General features: G+C 36.6%; 1 protein-coding gene across 2 annotated transcripts in view; it reads right to left on the reverse strand.

The window, feature by feature from the left end:
- The window catches only part of Zfr (zinc finger RNA binding protein), a 68,646-nt gene that overhangs the window by 18,070 nt on the left and 28,509 nt on the right, over positions 1 to 22,067 (reverse strand). The window contains exons 6-15 of one of the 2 annotated variants that reach the window (XM_048368540.1): positions 21,291 to 21,538; positions 19,291 to 19,482; positions 18,544 to 18,832; positions 14,162 to 14,358; positions 10,812 to 10,931; positions 9,119 to 9,264; positions 6,735 to 6,897; positions 5,790 to 5,995; positions 4,809 to 4,959; positions 2,536 to 2,677 (exon numbers count right to left, since the gene is read on the reverse strand). In XM_048368540.1, the coding sequence (XP_048224497.1) occupies positions 2,536 to 2,677; positions 4,809 to 4,959; positions 5,790 to 5,995; positions 6,735 to 6,897; positions 9,119 to 9,264; positions 10,812 to 10,931; positions 14,162 to 14,358; positions 18,544 to 18,832; positions 19,291 to 19,482; positions 21,291 to 21,538 (1,854 nt within the window). The remainder of the gene's footprint in view (positions 1 to 2,535; positions 2,678 to 4,808; positions 4,960 to 5,789; positions 5,996 to 6,734; positions 6,898 to 9,118; positions 9,265 to 10,811; positions 10,932 to 14,161; positions 14,359 to 18,543; positions 18,833 to 19,290; positions 19,483 to 21,290; positions 21,539 to 22,067) is intronic. The other variant, XM_048368541.1, reaches the window with a different exon arrangement.

A 22,067-nucleotide genomic window follows, 5' to 3' on the forward strand; every position in this document is an offset into this window, starting at 1 on the left:
TTAGAGTGTGGATTTTTGCACCCATTTACATTTCATGTAGATTAACCCCTTACATATATTGTGCTAAAATCAAACTGTTTAAAACCCAGCTAATGAAACTAAACAAAAATCAGTTAATTTATGAATAAAAGTGCAAATTCTTATCCTACATGAATATATTTCACAAGTTTTAAGGGGTTAATCACCAATTAGAAGACATGCTGTGTCCACACTATTTTATGGTTAAAAGTTAATGGGAATATATTGAATTAACATGGTTATATAAAATATATAATCCACTGAACTATTTAAAATCTAGTGTGAACACTGCTCAATTCTAGAAGACACAAAGACAAAACAAACAAAACAGCCACACAAAGGACAATAATGCCAGACTCTGCATCCAAAATCCCTCCTTCAACAAATGGCAGATGTGACACCGAGCTTTTGAAAACCTTGGTCAAAAATCCTTCCGATGTCTTGGCAGCAACCCCTGACAGGAATCAATCCCCTCTGCTAGAAGGCTTTAGACCGGGCCTGTTAAGCTACAGGTGGAAAAAAACACACAATACTTGATTTGCTTCAGAAAAGACTCTGTAGCAAGGGTTAGAGCATTTGAACATTTCAAGCTTTAAGTCAATTAAATGTTTGCTAAATGTTTAACTGTCAAACACAGTACCACAGAATAAATGTTATGTGTTTAACAGTTATTTGGACAGTTTAATCACTTCCTTCATTAAGTAATTTTTCATATCAAACAGGACCATTCCATATTTACAAAGGCTACCACACTATGTGCAAATAGTACATCTCATGGTTTATAATAATGATTCTTCCGGCAAAGCCTTCCTTACCCTCTTGTACTAACTCCCAAAGCAAGCTATAGGTTTTAAATGATTTTAAGACACAGAGCACTGAGAGGAGCTGCAGTGAGAGAGAATACATACCGTTATTCTGCAGCAAGAAAGAAGCAATCTTCATAATGAAACTAAAAATATTGTTTACTGCAGTTATTTGCAGCAAGGAATATTCTATCAATGCTTCTACACTTTGTATATCCAAGTTTCTACAGCTCAGTGTCTTGAGGCAAAATATTTCAATTTTAGACTAATCATTTCCCTCACAATAATATATACGAAATCCAGAACAGTAATTCTAACTGGGTCAGACAAAAATGTAGTTTTGTTTCCTTTAGAAGGGGATAGGTTTAGACTTTTGTAACCAATTGCTTTATGCTATACTAACTTAATTAAGCCTTAATATAATTAGACAAATATACTCTAACAGCTACTAGTATATGAGCATGATTTCATATTAATATAAACAGTGATTCGTATTGTTATCACATTAGACTTTTCAAATTTAAGTCAAGGCCCAGATGCTACATATAGCCTGGCCAGTTGACTCAGGACCTGTTTCTCCAGCAACATCCGTATTCAGACCTCCAGTGGAATCTCATGTTCACATAAAAAAGCTTAAGATACAACATACAAATTCTAATATGGTATATATACAAAGTATGGAAAATTAGATGTATTTCCGAATAATCTTTTCCTGGGTTGTCAGAAGCCCAGTGTCTGAAAAATTGCTTTGCTCTAAGAAAACAAATTTATAAGGGCTTTTCTACTCAATCTATATCATATAAAAGTATTATAGCGTAGACTGTAACTGCAGATTCAACAAGAAGCATAACCAACGTGAAAGGAAACAAAGTAAGTTTTATCTGACCCATAAATAAAAGAATCAACATACTGTAGACACTGATCATGCTTTTTGGCTTAAAAGCTTTTGAAGCTTTGAAAATGTTACAGAACAGTCCCTAAAGCAACATTGCTGGCACCAGGAGTTCATATTCTACAATTGTAAATTAGGCTTAACAACCCTGAACTGTAATTATAACTCACATACCTAAATCATTTATTTTTTTAATATCTCTAGTATGACATTACGGTGAAATGCCCAAATCAGAATGGCTCTGTATTTAAGAAAGTGCTCTAAACCAAAGAGCAACCTCAGAGAACTAGAAATATTTACCTCACTACAAGCCAAATCCATGATTTTATATTTAACAATGCCTCTTACAATGTATTACAAATATTTAGCCAATTGTGGTTTGTGAAACTTTTATCTTTTATTTTAAGACAAGGCAAGATTCAAGTTCTTCACAAAAGTTATACTGTGGCTTCTAGTTTACTGGCAAACATTTTTAACTTTTTTCACGTGTGAACTGTTATAGTAAAAATAATTATAAAGTTATTTTTTTCCAGAAATCTGAGGTTAGCAAGAAAAGAAAAAAAATCAAGAAAAGCAATCACACAACGTATTTAATATAAAGTACATCATTAAAAAGAGTATTTGTTGGAAATTATCTTAAGCAAACTGGTTGTTCAGTATAAGTTAAATCTATCAAAATTCACATGTAATGCCAGCATGTTGCCTTCTAGGGCTTAATGCCATCTTAAAAAGTAGGTAGGTAAATTAAAAAAAAGGAAAAAAAAAACCCCAGCAACAAAAACCCAAATAATAGGAAAGTAGAACGTTTAATGGCTTTCCAACCTCCTTCCCTCATGTTCTCTTCTCGTATAATTGGAGATGTCAAGGTGATAGTGACTTGCATTTTGGGTTCCACACATGAATTCAAAATTATTGCCGCTTCAGATACAGCACATTTTATGTCATACTTCTCAGGACTTATAACCTATGCAGTAAAGATGATAAGAAATTAGTAAATCTGTTGTATTAATGGACAATTATGGCTTTTAGTTACTTACTTAGTTTTTCAATAACATTAGGCCTTGGGTACATTTCTTGTACTGTTTTCTATAAGGACTGGATGTTACTCTAAGGAGACAAATTAAACTCTTGCTCTTCCTTATTTTCAGAATTTTTTGTTGAGCTAATATTTACTGTTATTTGTATTATCTTAGTTATTTCTATGTGTGTATAACACATCAATCTTGCATATTCTTAGGTTAGAAAAATTACCATTACTCATTTCTCGTATTTTGAGACAACTGTAATACACACTTGCACCCTAAGAGTCACAATTCCACTTTTCCTGCTGTATACTTTTTTATTCCAACAGAACTGTATCTTGCCAGGGATGAAAAAAGTCCTGATCAGTGACTAGAAAAGCTAAGATTCACCATCATTTTATAGATATGTAGCAAACTCCAGTTTTACATAAAGGTCCTATACAGAATTATGTGCAGTCACAGTATAGCAAGCATCTAATTCAAACCTTTCCTACTGATGTGAAGATGGGCAAATTATTTAATCTTTGGTCTGTTTCTGAAAAAAGGGAACAGAAATTATTTATAACACCTTTAAGGTTGGAGGGGGGAGACAAACTATATGGAGCAATTATAGTACTATGTTAATTTTAAATGTGATGGTGACAAATTAACTTTTACTTAGTAAGTAGGTGGATTTTCAAAGAATTATCAACCTTTTCTTAACTTATTTAGTTAGGATGCAGAACTCCTACTTTGTAGTTTTGTTTTTTTTTTTTGGCCAGTCCTGGGGCCTGGACTCAGGGCCTGAGAACTGTCCCTGGCTTCTTCCTGCTCCTAGCACTCTGCCACTTGAGCCACAGCGCCACTTCTGGACATTTTCTATATATGTGGTGCTGGGGAATTGAACCCAGGGCCTCATGTATATGAGGCAAGCACTCTTGCCACTAGGCCATATCCCCAGCCCCTACTTTGTAGTTTTTAATAAGCATTACAGTTAATATCAAAATGTTTCTCAAAAACTCCCAAATTTTTCTTTTCTGATAAACTAATACATTACATTTTTTTAAATCCCAGGTTTAAAATTCTTTGGTAGAACCAAAAGGATTTAATTGTGCATTTCTATGAACTGTTAAATATAGACAAATGAAGTATTTTCCAGTATTATACACATTAGAAAACGGAAAATACTGTAATAACTATCTCAGGTTTCACTTCTCAAAGTTTCAGCCACCTAAATAATTCATTAGTTTTAACAACATGAAGCTAGGAGTAGCATAACTTTTAGCCACCCCTCTCTGACAAATGTGGTGCACAAGATCAAATTAACAATGCATAGTGTATCCATGTTGTATATTAGTTACTTAATAGCTGTCCAAGAAAGTCATTAGATTAGGGACATATTATGGCAGTACTTATGTATAAGTAACTTATTTTTCTCTACAATAGTCTCAAAAGGATAGTGAATAGGTGAGTGTGTATTAGTGGTAGGAGGGAGGGTGAGTGAAGATGGTGAATGAAGGTAAATAGCCAAAGTATAAATGTGTATGCTTACAAATAGAACATTGAAAACTGTTGAAATTGTTTTAAGAAGGAGGGGGAGGGAAATGATAAAGAAGAATTGAAGGGGTGAGACTGTTGGGGTACATAATATGTATGTTTGGAAATATCGTAACCAAACCACCCTGTACACCTAGCTTAATGCTAACTTTTTTTAAACCTTAAAATAAAATTTAACTAAATAAGCAAGACATTCATAACATTAAAAAAAACTACATACGAGCTTTGTTACTTACATACACAAACACAGAGCTTTGAACAACTATCTTTTTAGGATTTCAATCTTTGGAAAAGTAAAAAAGAGGGCATGTACTATAATTTCAGATTTTTAGATAAATTATCAAAATGGCTTCATATCAAATGCAAGCAATTACGAAACCTAAAAAGACAAAGTAGAAAATTGTTTCACCAGTTTGTACAATAAAAAATTCAGTATGGAAAGTCAAGCCAAAAATTGAAAGGCTGGCTGAGGTTTAAGCTGAAGCACAGTTAGTTCTGCCAAATGAGAGGTAAATTTAACATTTCCATAATACTTACAGCAAGCTGTTTGGGTAGGTTTTCTGCAATACGGCTTAATAATGTCTTTGAAGGTTTTTCTGAGCACAGCAAAACAAGGTTGACATTTCTGTCTCCTCGGAGAAGTAATCCCTTTGCCAATACTCCCACTCGCAATACTCCTTTCAAAGCTCTGTAGAAAAATCCACTTATATATTCCTTTTCTCAAGAATACTAAATAACTTATATGTACAATCTTCATATTTTCAACTACATTAAAAACATACAGTATGTTAATAAACTATAGTATAAAATACAATGTTTTATTAAACTTTATCTGGATAAGCAACATATATTAAAAATAAGCCAAAAGCTATATTCTCGTGGGACACTAATATGACTGTTATTTATGAATGCATATATGAGACATGGTCTTTCTGTGTAGCCCAGGGTGGCCTGAAACTTGTAATCCTTCTGCATCTGCCTTCATCTCCTGAATGCTAAGATTACAGCTATACGACAACATTATGCCCAGGATATGCTTTTATTTTACCAGTTAGAATAAGAGCTATGTTTATAATACAAAAACATTTCCAAATAGTAAAAGGGAATAAGAAATTATAGATCACAATACAAACCTGACACAAATGATATTGCCTAAATTTGGTTTATTCATGCTTCATGGTCAGTGCTTTAATAAACCGAAGACTGAATAGAAAACAGACACAACAAATGAAAACAGAAGAGCACCTGACTGCAGTCAATTAGAAAACTTTAATAGTTGCTCTGATGTTTTTCCAATGTATTTTTAAATCTAACTAAATGAATAACAATGTAAGGTTTGGAACTATGTCAGTATCGTTTCTCATTTTTAACAAGAGCCTGCTGAGTACTTTAAATATCTGACATAAGTATACCTAAGACAAATAGACTCAGGTCTTTGCAGTATTTGTTTCAAATGTAAAAAAAAATCTTTATTTTCATTAAAAAAAATACGTACAAGAAATAACTCTCAAAACACACCTGTCTTTACCTCCCTCTTTTTTATCATCTCCTTCTTTGTTCTTGCTCTTCTCATGTTCAGACAAACTGTCCGAAACAAGTTTTAAAGCACGTTCAGTAATAGAAACTATTTTCTGAACTGCCTGTAACTCTTCTTCAGTTGGATAAATGGTCGCATGTTTTGTCATTACATAACGATCATCAGATGAGTCAGGACGACGTAAGGGCTAGAGAAAGAAAAACTGTTATTTCACTTAAAAAACATTTTCTGACTAAAGTATTTTTCAGTTATACATGTATGTGCCTTAACTTTACACTTAAGAAGGTGAATTTAACAATAGCAAGTCTATTTAAAATAACCTTTTCTTTTTCCACCTAAGTAAAATGAAAATGCAAACATGAAAAGTTAGCTTCCATACAGCATGTTTGGATGGATTATGTATACACTGTCTCACAACAAGTAATACTATAATATGTGTAATCTAACACTGTGGAAATCCTTCTAAAACTTTTGTGGTGTTATAATAGAACTCAGGGACCCACACATGTTCGAGAAGCTTTAACTGAGCCCTATAAACTCTTCAACTTGAAAAATTATGATTCTGAAACTTTCTTTGCTTCCAATAATTAAAGTTTTATAACTGCCAAGACATTGCAATGATAAATTAAAAAGAAAACAGTTACGAAGGCAAGTCTGATTACGAGTCTTGCTGTCTTCCTAACAATTCTGGTCTTAAAGCATTTCAATTAATTGTTGGGATTTGAAAAGCAATTCTAAACCATTAGTAATGGGAAGACAAAAATAATCAAGCCCCCCGCCACATATACACGAAAGAATAATGGAAACTCTATGAAGCATTTATTCAGAATTTGGAAGTACCGCCAATAAAAGGAGGAAAAAGACCTAAATCAGATGAAAAACTTTTGAGATCAGAATAACTCTTAAAATATGAAATGGATGCTCACAGCAGGACCCTGTGGTTGAGGAGGCATGCCAGGTCGGACTCCCAAAAGACCTAGTGGGCCTGGAGGACCATGAGGATAGCCTCCATCTGGCATTCGGCGGCGATCATCCCAGTGATGCTGTTCCTCCTCCATTCTTCTCCAGTACATGTCTTCTTCATAACGTCTGAAAAACAAATGGTATTATAACCACAACGGGAAAAAATACAAGCTATGACTTCTCTTCTGCCTTTGTTTTCATTGAGAGGTAATCAAAGTGAGAAAGGGAAAAAGCAGAATAAAACTTTGTCTCTTAGAAACAGGAGCAAGAAACTTCCAAGTTCCTCCCAACCCTCTCATCTTTTAAGGTAGGGCTTGTAAATGCAAATATTTATATCTAAGAAGGCCCAATAAATAACTTATGTAAAGATCCAGTGTGTAGACAAGACAGTTGGGGCATTTTTCTTCATATTTTCAAAGAAATGAACTTGCTGCCATTTTTTTTCTATAGAACCTCTTAGAACCCCCCTAATAATTTGTTGCCAAAAGGAAATATAGCTTGTATTGCCAAGGGCAGCAGGGTTTTTGTGAAATCGATGGCTGTTAGTTCAGAATAAAAATTACAATGCATTGTAATATAATACCCATGAGCTGAGCTAGGAGTGCATCTAGTAGGTACCCTTTTACTGGTCAACATTTCCAGAATCTATTCTACTGTCTTTTACACCATTCCTCTTGGTTTTATCATCAAACTAAGGTAAAGCTTGAGATTCAGGAATAGCCCTTAAAGGTATACAAGAAAACTTTGGCAAGAATAAGGTTTTACCAACAAAACTGTGTTAAACGGAATGAAGGACTGTGCCTCTCTCTACTATCACTGTAACAATTTCTACCTTATCCAACAAGGAACAGTCATTATTTAGAGCCATCTAATTTAAGATTAACAAACCATGGTTTTATGTCATTTAAGCCTTAAGAGAAAAATAAAAAGTTTAGCATTCTGGAATATCATGTTCATTGCAGGTGACAGTCATTGTTCAAGATGTATACATTAAATGAGGACACGGGTTTTTTAACTATAGGTTACCAATTCTTCCTTAGCATATATAAGTCTTTGAGATTCTATCTCAAAAATAAGCAGCAAAACTCTGGGTTGGAGGTATGGCTGAAGTGGTAGAATGCATGCTAAGTGAGCAAGCAAGCTGAGCAAGTCTGAGCTGAGTGAAAGCCTCAGTAATCAAAACAGACAAGCAAACAAAAAACCTGGCTGGGTGCCTGAGATCTCAGGATAGAATGCAAGGCTAGCTAGGGCAGATTAAGTCAGACTCTTCAATTAACCGGCAAAAAGCCAGAGCCAGAGGTAGAGCTCTTGCTCAAGAGTGCCAACCTTAAGCAAAACTGCCTGGAGTCAAAACCTGAAGTCAAACCCCAATAATGGCACAAAAACACAAAGCAAAAGCTGTACAAGAGGTAGACAGATTGACAAGCCAAGCAAAATGTCAGATTCCATGTAAAACAAGCCCAATGTGGTGGCACATGACTGTAATAAGACGAAACTATAAGTATCCCAATAACAAGGCGAAGGTAGAAATATTCCAGTCGATGGACTGCGCTGAGAAAGAGTGTGAGGCTTTATCTGAAAAAATAACTAAGGCAGGAAAGGGACAGGGGCCAAGCTCAAGCAGCAGTACCTGTCCATTGGAAGTGTGCCCTGAGTTCAAACCCCATTACCACAAAAGAAAAAAGCCATGTTGTGGTACATATATTTATGAATCCCAGAACTTTAAATCATTTCTAAATGAGTATATTTCTCAGTTTAATTTTCACTAACACTTGCTTGCAATATAGAGAAAAGCTCTACATCCAAAAGACTACATCCATTACTGGTATTACATTATTAGAAAATGAATGATTTAACCAAGAATATAATACCTATAAGCTATCTGTAAAGAGTATTATGAAACTTCTTCAGATATTTAGTATGTCTAAGATACCACTTACCACAAAATTCCTAATATCAAAGCTATAGTCACATAATAGCATATGCAGTCAACAACTTACTTTTAATTCATGTATTTCCCAACATTAGTATGTTAACAAACATTAAGACTACATAAAACAGCTGGGTATGATAGTGCACAGCAGTTGTAATCCTAGCTACTTGGGACACAACGACAGAAGAATTTAGAGTTTGACACAAAAGCAAAATAAAAATGTAATAGGATTGGGAGTACAGTTTAGAGATAGAATGCTTCCTAGCATGTACGAGGACTGAGTTCAACCCCTGTACTTTCTTAAAGTACATTAAACAGATTTGGGTCGCTGAGTGAGAGCTAAATAGGCAGGCTAAGTTTTTTGGAAAGATAGAACCACTATCATGTCATTCTATTAAACATTAAACATACTACCTCATTTCCATCCTCCAGCGTTCTTCTTCTTCTCGTCTTCGCCAATACTCCTCCTTCTGCATTTGTTTCCTCATTTTCTCTTCTTGAATCTTTCTTGCTCGAATACTAGGCTTCACTTCAACTTGCAAATCTGGGTTGACTTTTTTCTGTTAATATAGACATTTTAAGAAATAGCAGCCCTCCACAAATCTACATGTATTCTAATCACAGAATTCCACACGTTCTTTTTTTTGGGGAGTACTGATCCTGGTCTTGAACTCAGGACCTGGGTCCTGTCCCTGAGCTTTTAATGTTAAAAGCTAGCGCTCTACCACTTGAGCCACAGCCTCATTTTGGCTTTTTGGTGCTTATTTGGAGAGAGGACTCTCCTGGAGTTTCCTGCCCTGGCTGGCGTCTTACCACGCTTCTCAGATCTCAGCCTCCTGAGTAGCTAGGATTACAGCTGTGAGCCAGCCACCAGGGCCCAGCTCCACACATTCTTTTATCATACAAATTCATATTTGCAAATTTTCTACTAAAAGGTAAAATCAGTGTAATAGGAAAAAAGATTTACCAGTGTATTAATTAAAATGTTTATCAATACTTAATGGCTTAGTGTGAAGAAGTATGTAAGTGTTGGTTAATAGAGTCTTACAAAATTAAGAGGATTAATAGATTTTTAACTTTATAACAAATGTAAATGAGGTAAAAAAATAAAAACAGGCTCAGGCTCAGATGGAGTGAAAACAGAGGGAGGGAGAAGAGTTAAAACAGGTTAAATGAGGATGAATACAATTTAAAAATGAAACCCATTAAAATGATTTTTAGAATGGGGACTTGGATAGGAAAGGTTAATGTGGATATATTGTATACATGTGTGAAAAATGTTCAGTGAAGCTCCTCTTGCACAACTTTATTAGGATACAACAATGTGTTCTAATAAAATATTATTTGCATATACAGGTATTGCCCCCAATGCTGTGTGCTTATTTATTTATATAAGAAATAAAGTAATTTATTCTGAGCTAAATGTGTGGCCACACAGCTTAGGAACATGGATTCAAGTTATCCTCAATGACATTTCCCTACTCCTATCTAAAAGAAAAGGCATATATCATGTATACTAGAATTCAACCAATTAAAAAACTTTAAATAATGAGATTTATCTAAATGCACCTGTAAAGTATATTCAATGAGATAAAACAAAATAGGTGGAGAACTAACACACTTTCAAACACTCTACATGAAGCAATTACCCTTATATTATAACCAATCCAAGTAATTTTTTTTTCTTTGCCAGTCCTGGGGCTTGAACTCAAGGCCTGGGCACTGTCCTTGAGCTTCTTCTGCTCAAGGCTAGCACTCTACCACTTGAGCCATAGCACCACTTCTTTTTCTCTGTTATGTGGTACTGAGGAATGGAACCCAGGGCTTCATGCATGCTAGGCAAGCACTCTACCACGAAGCCACATTCCTAGCCCCCCAATCCAAGTAATTTTACAAGTTTAAGCCAGTTACTAAAACTGATGAAAAAGTTATATTGGACTTCAGCATAACTGAAAAACAAAATACAAACATGTGACTTAGTATCTAAGTGAATATTAAGATACGCTGATCTTTGAATGGGAGTTCAGGAACTAGGTAAATTGTGTTTAGACACAGATTTATATACAGAACATTCAGTTACTGAAAAAAAAAGTAAAAAATTTCTTACTTTATATTGAAGTCTGTGTCTTCGTCCTTTTAAGTGCATCTCCTTAGCATTGGGATCATTAAAGCTGCATTCACATAATTTACAATGGAACCTAATTACTTTTCCTTCATCATTTCGTACCTTGGTGTGGAAAAACCAGAGTGTCATAGCTGTAAGATTTCATTCACAAGTATTCAAAGGGTTGAGAGTATAGCCCAAGTGGTAGAGTGTTTGCCTAGCATATCTGAGCCCCTGGTTTAATTCCTACCATTTCAAGTAAATAATATACAAATAAATAAGCTCTACAGGCTGGGGATATGGCCTAGTGGCAAGAGCGCTTGCCTTGTATACATGAGGCCCTGGGTTCGATTCCCAAGCACCACATATACAGAAAATGGCCAGAAGGGGCGCTGTGGCTCAGGTGGCAGAGTGCTAGCCTTGAGCAAAAGGAAGCCAGGGACAGTGCTCAGGCCCTGAGTCCAAGGCCCAGGACTGGCCAAAAATAAAAAAGAAAACAAAAAAAAAAAAAAAAAAAAAAAAAAAAAAGCTCTACAGACTCAATGTTGTTCAAGTTTTAGCAATTAGAATTTAAGTAAGGGGAAAAAGTAGGTGGCAGTATCTATAAATTTTGAGAGCATAGGAACTGTGTTTAAAAGCTACAATTAACTCTTGAGAAGGACTGGAGATGTGAAACAAACCTGCTGTGTACAGCAAGCTCAAGGCCCTCAGTTCAAACTCCAGCCTCCCAGTACTCTTAAATTTTATGCATGTAATTATATTAGAAATCAAGATGAATTTTTCAACTGCTCAATCAGAAAGACAAGTGAGCAAGAATACTACTTTGTACACTAAGATCATGCAAGTATTAAGATTAGATGACTATGTTTCTCTGAAGTTTAGGATTAACTCAGACCATCAGAAATGAGTTTGGGTAGAAAATATTTTCTAAAAATAATCAACTCTTACTGGCTGCTGCTGGTAACTTATGCCTATTATTCTAGCTATGCAGAAGGGTAAGCTCTGAGGATTGAGGTTGGAAATCAGCCTGGATGGGGGGAAAAAATCCATGAGACTCCTTTCTTCAATTAACCAACAAGAAGCTGGAAGTGGAGGTTAGCTCAAGTGGTAGAGTGCCAGCCTTGAATGAAAAAGGCAAGTGAATATGGCTAGTGGCAAGAGTGCTTGCCTCGTATACATGAAGCCCTAGGTTCGATTCCTTAGCACCACATATAGAGAAAAGGCCAGAAGTGGCGCTGTGGCTCAAGTGGCAGAGTGCTAGCCTTGAGCAAGAAGACGCCAGGGACAGTGCTCAGGCCCTGAGTCTCAAGCCCCAGGACTGGCAAAAAAAAAAAAAAAAAAAAAAAAAAAAGCCAAGTGAGAGTGTGAGGCCCTGAGTTCAAGCCCAAGTACTGGTGCTCACACACACAAAAGACATAGTTACTTATGAATTTATGTATTACTTATAAATTACACACTCTGTTGTCTATATTACAATAAAAGCTTATATATCATGTAAATTTTATTATCTGTGGATTGATCTCAGGGTGTTATAAATGCTTGGTAATAGTTCTACCCATTGAATTATGCTCCCAGCCCTTTTTGTCTCCCTTGCCCTTCCTTCCTGGGGCTTCAACGCACAGCCTGGGCACTGGCCCTAAGCTCTATTCCACCTCCGCGTCTAGCTTTTTTGGTGCTTAGAGATAAAATTCTCAGTCTTTCCTGCCTGGCCTGGACTGGCTTTGAACCATGATCCTCCTCAGATTCCTACTATTTTTTTTAAAATTTTTTCTTTATTGAGATTAACTACATAAATTTCACAATACATATTTTAACCTTCACAATGATGAGTATCAATGTTCTAATCTACAAAGCTTATGAACTCTACAAACATTAGCAATAAAACTATTTCTTCCAGATTGGGTGATATGTACATTTCTTTCCTTTTGTGTTCCCTCTTTCTGATTTCCTCCCTCCCATCAACGCCCTTGAGCAGCCGTTGGGTCCCCCTGCTATATTTTTCACCTGCTTTTCACTCATTCTGTGACCTCCCAGCTTCCCTCAGATGCGCACATGTATACAACATCTATGAGGTAAAGAATATAGTCATCTAAAAATGCTAAGACAAATTAAGAAGAGGTCCTTTGTTTCCTTATCTTTGCAGTTCATTTCAGTCTGTACTTATGTATTTATGAAGAGGTGGTTAAATCTTACTATTTGGTGCTTTTCTCCCAAGACTGTCCTCTTTTGGTCTTGCTGCATACTGATACTTTGAGTCTTGTTTACTTTGCCACATCTTGCTGCATTTTAAATCTAACACCTACATATCAGGGAGACCATGGGACATTTGTCACTCTGATCTTGGCTTACCTTGTTCAACATAGATCCCCTCTTTTACATAGTTAGGGATTACAAGGTGAGCCACTGGCACTTGGCTTATATTTTATTCCTGAGGTAGGGTCTTAGTGACTTTACCTGGCTGGCCTTCAATTCATGTTTCTTCTGCCTCTGCTAGAGTAGCTGGGATCATAGGCTATGCAGTCTTTGTTCAAAGAAAAAAACTACCAAAAGCCTACTATGTGTTAGACCCTGTGCTGGGGAATTAATCTATGCTTCCCAACTTTGATGTGGTAAAAAAAATCCAAGTTTGACAGATGTTTACACCAAAGCTCAAAAACTGTATACATAATCTACAACATTGTGAAAGCAAACTGTACTGTAACATCATAGAATAGTCTCAAAACCATCCTGCTAGCAGTAATCATTAAATATCAAATGTTCTAATTGCCTCCTTGTTCTTCCATTTATTCTACTTTACCTGTAAGACAGGAACAGCTCTCTAATAGTTTTGAGAAACCAAATAAAAACAGAATCCGTTAAGTCCTAATTTTATGTACTAGGTGAGTATTCAAAGGAGATATATTAAGTCTTTCCACTAGTATTTTTGCTGTTCAGAATCTTTAAGCTTTTAATGTCTTATTAAAATGTTTTATTTGGGAGTCATATTGTAAGACTGATTGCCAAATAAATGGAAAGTTACTTTACATGAAAGTGACAGCGAACCAGGGAAAAGGACTTCAAGTCAACAACAGTCTAACATAGAAGGCATAATGCTTAATGATTAACATTATAATTAGTTTTTGAAGTTTGGGATTTTTTAAATTCAGGGCCTCACATTTGATAGTCAAGCACTCTACTATTTGAGCCATACTCCCAGTCCCACAATGTTCTTTTGTTTTATAACAATATTTTGATACCTCTTCACAAGTAACCTAAATGTAAATATAATTGATTTTTACGTATAAAACCTGCTTGCAATAGGCACACTTCTTTCCTTATTCACTTTCACAGCAATGATATTCTCAAATCAATACCTCTTCCACATAATCATGGCCTACTGGCTGCACATCACTCTGCAAAGCAGCAAGAGATGCAGGTGTGACTGGCTCTGACACTGCATCTGGCTTTACTTCTGGAATCTGCACAGCAGAAGTGACAGGAGTACTTTTAACACATTCAGCTCCTTTCAAGTCATCTGTTTTATTTCCTGTTGACTGTAGCTTGTTACCACCTAGAAAAGCATAAAAGAATTGTTAACTTTTGTAGAAATGTATAAATTTGATTCAACAAAAAACTTCAAACTTCTGATGTAAGATTAAAAAAAATGAAGAACCATATAAACATGATTTTCTCAATCTCATTAAAAACTTATAAACTTTTCATTTTCATTAAAAAATAAATCTATATCTATATCTATATCTAGTTGTGGGCCTTGGACTCGGGGCCTGAGCACTGTCCCTGGCTTCTTTTTGCTCAAGGCACTTGAGCCACAGCACCACTTCTGGCCGTTTTCTATAATATGTGGTGCTGGGGAATTGAACCCAGGGCTTCATGTATTACGAGGCAAGCATTCCTGCCACTTGGCCATATTCCCAGCCACTGTATCTCAAGTTCTACATGACTAAAAAGTAAATAGTATTTATTTCCTTTTTGGTGCCACTTCTGAGGCTTGAACTCAGGGCCTGGGCACTGTCCCTTAGCTTTTCAGCCCAAGGCTCGTGCTCTACCATGTAAGCCACATCTCCACTTCTGGCTTTTTGGTGGTTAGTTGGAGGTGAAAGCCTCATAGACTTCCCTGGCTAGGTTGGATTCAAACTGCAGTCCTCAGATCTCAGTCTCCTGATTAGTTAGGATTACAAATGTGAACCACTGGTGTCAAACCTGGTAGTTATTCCATCCATTTATGTTTTTGTTATTCCTTTTAAAAAAAGGTGTTGATTGTTCATGCCTGTTATCCTAGCTACTCAGGAGGCTGAGATCTGAAGATCATGATTTGAAGCCAACCTAGGCAGGAAATCCCGAGACTCTTATCTCCAATAAACTACTCAAAAGTCAGAAATGACGCTGTGGCTCAAGTGGTATAATGTTCACCTTAAGCAAAAGCTCAGGGACAGCTCAGGCAAGTTCAAGCCCCAAGACGAGGAAAAAAAGGAGAAAAAAGAAACTAAGGACTATAGATGGTACTCAAGTGATAGAGCACCTGCTACCAAGGGCAAAGTCCTGAAATTAAACACCATACTGCCACTAAATTTTTTTTTAATAAATGAAAATATGACTAACCTTAATAACAATAGATCTGATATGCAATTTCAGTCATCCATTCACCAACAACTTTAATTTTCCAAAGGAATGTTATATATGATATCATTTTTTGCTTTTAAGTAAGCCTCTTGAGATCTCCAGTGGGTCACACCTGCAATCTCAACTACTCAGAGGCCTGAGAACTGAGGGTTGAGTTCCAAAGTCATCCTGCGCAGGCAAATCTAAGGCTCTCATTTCCAATTTACCAACAACAACAATAACAACAAAGTGGGGGTGTGGCTCAGTGGTAAAGAGCGCCAGCTTTAGTGAAAGGCTAAGGAAGCAAGCGGGCCTGAGTTGAATACCCCACCCCCCCAAAAAAAAACTCTTGCAAAAAGCTAAGCACCATTGGCTCATGCCTATAATTCTAACTATGAAGAAGACTGAGATGAGGACGATGGTTTGGCTCATTTGGTCATGTGATTCAGGCTCTTTCTCAGATAATGTCTCAGCCCTATGGAGCAGGACTATCATTAGAGCTTCATAGAAGCCGAGATTGAGAAAATCATAGTCCCAGGTCAGTCTGGGCAGAAAAACCAGTGAAACTAAACAGAAGAAGCTGAATTTGGTAATATGCACCTGTCATTCCAATTACAAAAGAAAGCCTAAAATAGATGGATTACAATCAGGCACATCTAGAAAGGAAGCAAGACCTTATATAAAAAACAACCACTGCAAAAAAGGGCAGAAGGCAGAGTGCCTTGTGGAGCAAGTTCAAACCTCAGTGCTGTTAAAAAAAAATTTTTTTTGAAGTATTTACAAAAGGTTTGGCAACATCCTAAATTTTGGTAGTATAACAAAGCAAGAATAAAAGAATGCATTTTAGAAATTAAAGGATGGTAAAAGGTCCAGGTACTGATGGCTCATACCTATAATCCTAGCTACTCAGGAGGCTGAGACCTGATTATGAAGATTGGAAGCCAGACCCGGCACATAGAATCCTAAAGGCTCTTAACTCGAATTAACCCAAGTGGGGAATAGGAGTGTGGCTCAAGTAGTAGAGCACTAGCCATAAATGAAAAAGCCTCTTGAGAGTGCTAGGACCGGAGAGCATTGGCATAAAAAAGACAGAAATAATTATACCTTAAATAGGTACTGTAAAAAGTAGGAAATCTATATTGTGGGAACTCAGAGGAAAGGACTCATTAACCTAGTCCACTTAAAAAGACTTCCCAAAAGGTGATAAACATGGACTTTGAAAGAGAAATGGTCAGGAAGAAAATCCTGTCTTAAGAGAAAGACTAGCATATACAACAAACTACAGCAACATGGAATTAAAAAGATTCAAATCATAGTCTATACTTCAGTATCAATTTCTACCAAGGTAGAGATGATGAGACAAAGAAGGTGGCAAAGTACATAGAGGTCAGATTATGAAGGCTGTTATAAGACATTCATTTTTTTAAAAGTGCTCCAATTAGGAAATTTAGACTTTATCCTATATATAAGGGGAAAAGCCAATGAAGATTATAAAACAGAATACTAATGCTACTGGGTATTTATTTTAATAAAATGATTAAGAGCACTGAATATATGTTACAGGGAAAATGTAGTAAGAAGCAAAGCTTGAAGAAAGAAATCCTAAAGACCTAGGAAAACGAAACAAGGAATGAAGAGGACAAGGTAATAAATCAAGCCATGAGCAAGAAAGCAGAACAGGAGGCACCAAGTACAAGGCCAGGTACCAGCAAAACAAACAAGCAAACTAAACTAGCACAAGAAAAGGGCACTGAAAAACATACTTTTTTCAATGCTAACAAAGTTTTTCACTGAAAAAGAAGCTATTTTATGGCATTCTATTTTTTCTATTTGTTACTGGGTTTGAACTCAAGGCAGTGCTCTAGTGCAGAGCCAGGCCTCCCACTATTTTGTAGTATTGCTTGTTTTCCCTTCTCTTTTTTTTGTGCTGGTGCTGGGGTTTGAACTCAGGGCTTGTCCTTTAGTTTTTTTGCTCAAGGTTGGCACTCTGCCACTTGAGCTACAACTCCCTTGCCAGCATTTTGGTTGTTAATTGGAGATCAGATTCTCTTGGACTTTCAGACTGGCTATGAACCTGGTTCCTCAGATCCAAGCCACCTAAGTAACTAGGATTATACATGTGACCAACTAAGCACCTGGATATTTTGCAGTATTCTTGCGATGCATTTGTAGGTTAGAATGGGACATATTGTTAGTCATTTCTAGAGCTATACGGAGAATGACCAGTGAGTATCTAAAACATGGCTGGCTCTCAAACTCAAGTAGGCATTTGAATTTGGCAGACACTTTAGAGTCATTTGTTCACACTCATATGCACAAGGCCAGTCAACGATAGTGCAGCACAGTGAGATGAAATCCAGAATGCACATGAAAGCAGAGAGAAACAGTAATACATCTGAGAAATGGAAGGATATATAGCTGTTCCTTGTGATGTTGTGGGTCACTGATTTTTGCTTCACTTTATATTGCAGGTTAAAAATAAACACATAAATAATGGTCCCTCACCTGTAGTGAGAGCTATGCTCCAGAGACCTCTCATAGGTGAAAATCCACAAAGTAGTATTGTTATATAGCTGTCCCTCTCTATATAGCAGTTCACTTACTGCTACTTTGTGGATTTTCACCTATTGTGGGGGTCTCTGGAATGAAGCTCCTGTGATAGGTGAGGGATCACTGTACATGTCAGATCTAAGAAATATTTACAGAATAGCAGTGAACAGCCAGGTGTGCTGCTTCTCCTAGGACATGAAAGGTAGGGAAGGATACTGAGTTTAGAGGCAAGCCAGAGCTATAAATCCAGACCAAAGAAAAAGGCAGTCAACTATGTCAAATGGGACAACAGAAGACGACTAAGTGATTTTGACAGTTAAGTCTTTGGTGCTTCATGAAATCAGTTCCAAAATAGGGATAGTAAAAATGCTATACAGCAGACTGGACTGAATAGGAAGTAGAGAAATAGAAAAAGCAGAGAACGAGGATATAATTTAGTGGTAGAGCGCTAGTCTAGCATATGTGAGGCCCTGGCCTTGATCCTAGCACCAACAAAATAAAATGAATGAACAAATGTTAATCTTGCAATGGAAAAGCAAGCAACACATTGATAGAGTAGGATGAACAGAGAATTTTCAGTACTTGCCAACAAAATTTATTTTGGGTGTTGATGTTTTCTTGGCAGCCATATTGGTGGGAATGGCTGATATTTTAGTGTTGGATGTACTATTAAGAGATGAGTTTCCTGGAGTTGCAAGACCTTTCACTGAAGAAGCTGCAATTGAAGTATTCACAGTACAATTGCTCGCCACAATGCTTGAAGGAGAGGCAGTTGGTTTTGAAGCAGACACAGCTGTTGAGGAAGTAGCTTGGCTAACAACGTTTGGTTCTGTCGAAGGAATAGGTTTACCAAGTTTTGTATGTAATTTAACAACCTACAAAACAAAATGCAACAAACTGTTAGAAGACTCAAAGCATGGATTTTTAAGCTTGTATGAATAACATTACAAAATAAAAACCTATGTTTTCTCTTGCCATATTTTTTCAGTATGTTTTTACAGACAATACTTGTTATTGTTACAAAACTTCTGTACAGCAGATATGGAAAATATTCCATGTACTACCAGGTGAACAAAAAGGAAGTTGCAACGTGCGAACCAATCTTAAGACAAAGAAGAGAAAATAAATACATAATCTCCTAGTAATAACTGCTTTAATTCAGCTTGAAAAAGGTTAAGCTATCTGATGTCATATTTTACATGTTAACATTGAAGCAATACTTACATATAATGCAGACTTTTCAAAATTTGAAGCTACCTTTTCTTAAACCCCCATTGAAAAGTTAAAAGAAAACAGAGCAAGACATAAGGCTGCGTGGGGAAAAACCACCTACTTTCTGATGCTTAGCACCACGAATGTGGGCAGCATATGCATCTGCTCCTGTACAAGACACATCACAGAGCTCACAACGTAGCTGATTTTGAGTCCCACGAGTAGAGTTGTTGCTGCTGCTGGTATTTTGTGAGGCTTTCAATGCAGCTTCTTTTTTTTTATGTTTCTGTCCTTCTAAGTGTTCTTTGTAAGTCTGTTTCAAACAAGAAAGGCAAATTTTCTTTCTATATTAGCTATCCAATGCTCAAGTCTCCAGTATTCATTTAAAAATGAGAATCAGAATTAAAGTAATTGAACAAAAGCATGAGGGATTTTCCACAGATGTGATCTGTCTGTGTTTCTCCACATTGGGTTAAACAAGAATAATTTTTCTGTTTGTGTTCTGGGGACTGAATCCAAACACTGGTGTATAATAAGTAAATCTTTGAGAATAAACTTACATAACATTTTAAAGTTACAAAGCACTCTCATAGTTAGCTACAATGTGTGGCAACTTCTTTTCACTTTTAAGAATCTGTATGGACTGGAGGCATAGCTCAAGTGGTAGAGCACCAGCCATTAGGGAAAAAGCTGAGCTCAAGTTCTTCTGATCCCTGAGTTCTTGCGAAGTGCACACACACACACACTATATTGTTTATTACTTAAGTAAAATGATGGACAGAGATTGCCAGTGTTCCCTACCAAAGAAAGATTACAGAATTATACACACACACATACCAGTTAAAAAAATAAGTTACAAATAAGTCAGGTGTAATGACTTATGCTTGTAGTTCCAGTTACTCCAGTGGTGGAGATCAGGAGGATTCTAAGGATTCTGGCTTGAGGTCATCCCTGGCAAAACCCCAACTTAGTGGGATTCCATCTCAACAAAAAAGCCAAGTGAGGTGGGAAAAACTTATCATCCTACTATTGAAAACGCAGAGATCAGAAGGGTCACAGTTCAAGGTGAAAACAAGCAAAAATGCAAGAAACTGTCAGAAAAATAATAAAAAGCAAAAATGGTTTAGAGGTGTGACAAGTGTGGGTTTACTGAAACGTACCACCATACCTGGTTAAAACTAGACTTTTTTTTGTGCCTGTTCTGGTGCCTGACCGTTGTCCCTGGCTTCTTTTGCTCTAGGCTAACACTGTACCACTTGAGCCACAGCTCCACTTCTGGCTTTTTTCTACATATGTGGTACTGAGGAATTGAACCCAGGGGTTCCTAAAGAGGAGGCAAGCACTCTACCACTATGCCATATTCCCAGGCCTAAAACTGGACTCTTTTTGGTGTGTGTGTGCTGGTACTGGGGCTTGAACTCAGGACCTGGGCACTGTCCAACTTTTATGTTCAAGGTTGGCATTCTACCACTTCAACCACAATTCTACTGCTGGCTTTTTGGTGGTTAATTGGAGATTAGTAAGTCTCTTTTCTGCACTGGCTGGCTTTGAATTATAATCCTCAGATCTCAGCCTCCTGAGGCCTGTGTCACCAGCACCTGGCTAAAAACAGACACTCTTATAGGGCAGGATGCTTGTAATCCTAGATACTCAGGAAAACAGAAACCTAGAAGATTGAAGTTCAAAGCCAGTTCAGATAGAAAAGTCTTAGGGACTCTACCTCCAATAAACATGCAAAAAAAGCTAGAGTGAGGGCATGTCTAAAACGGTAGACTGTTAGCCATGAGCAAGAAATTTGAGAGCTTAACACAAGAGTTCAAGTCCTACTGAATGCACAAACAAAAAGAAATGAGGTTGGGAAGTTATAAACAGGTTCGTGTCTACATCATGCATACAAGCATATATTTATCTAGGATAGTAGTATTTGCTTTATATACTACTAGTAAATATTGTAGTAGTATATGCTTTTTTACTTGATCATTTTAAAAAAAGACATTCATCCCTACTAGCCTCATGGAGATTATATAAGTATTCTATAAACATGTATATAAATCAGTCTCATCAGAATTATGAAAAATAACCACTGAGACTCATGGTAAAACACACAACATAGATAAGTACCTGTGGTCCAGCACAGCTGATCTTACAAACATCACAATAGTGAATCTGGGGTGGTTTGGGAGGCTGTTTTGGTTTCAGTTGTTTATTTTGGAATGGTGTTTTTTTAGTAAAGGTGGTCCCTGTCCAGGCAGCTGTTGCTGCAGCAGCAGCGGCTGCTGCCGCTGCTTGCTTCTGTTGCTGCTGCTGCTGTTGGTAGTAGGAAGATGCAGCTGAATACACTGCTGCTTCATAACCTGAATAAGACGTACCTTACAAATAAAAATCAAAGAAATATTGTTAAATTATCAAACAGGACAAGTTAAATATTAGTTGTAAATTTAAATTCAATAAATGTTGCCAAGAGGGATTTACATGTGCACAATTACAATAATGTGTCTATCTCCTAGAACCATACCATTTTCTACATAAATTACTTCACAAGTACTAACACGTGCCAGGTGTTATGGAGAGATAAAGGAAATATGGTATTTGGTGCCCCTGTTTAAAGAAATTTACTATCTGTATCAATGAATAAGATACCATTTATCAAGTTTATACTGTTTTAGAATCAGTTAGTACTTCCCTAAATAAAAATCCTTTGATTATAATTTAGGAACATTAGATTTAAAGAAGAATGTGAGGTGGAATACTAAATAGGAAGAGAAAATTCATCAAACTTGGGGTACTTTGTGGCTCAAAAGAGAAAACCAACCAAAAGGAAACATAGAAACACAACACTAAAATGTAGAGCCCCAAAATTTTGATTGGCTCTACAACTGATAAAAACAAGAAAACAAT

Source organism: Perognathus longimembris, chromosome 19, assembly GCF_023159225.1.
Source record: "Perognathus longimembris pacificus isolate PPM17 chromosome 19, ASM2315922v1, whole genome shotgun sequence".
Classification (NCBI taxonomy): domain Eukaryota; kingdom Metazoa; phylum Chordata; class Mammalia; order Rodentia; family Heteromyidae; genus Perognathus; species Perognathus longimembris.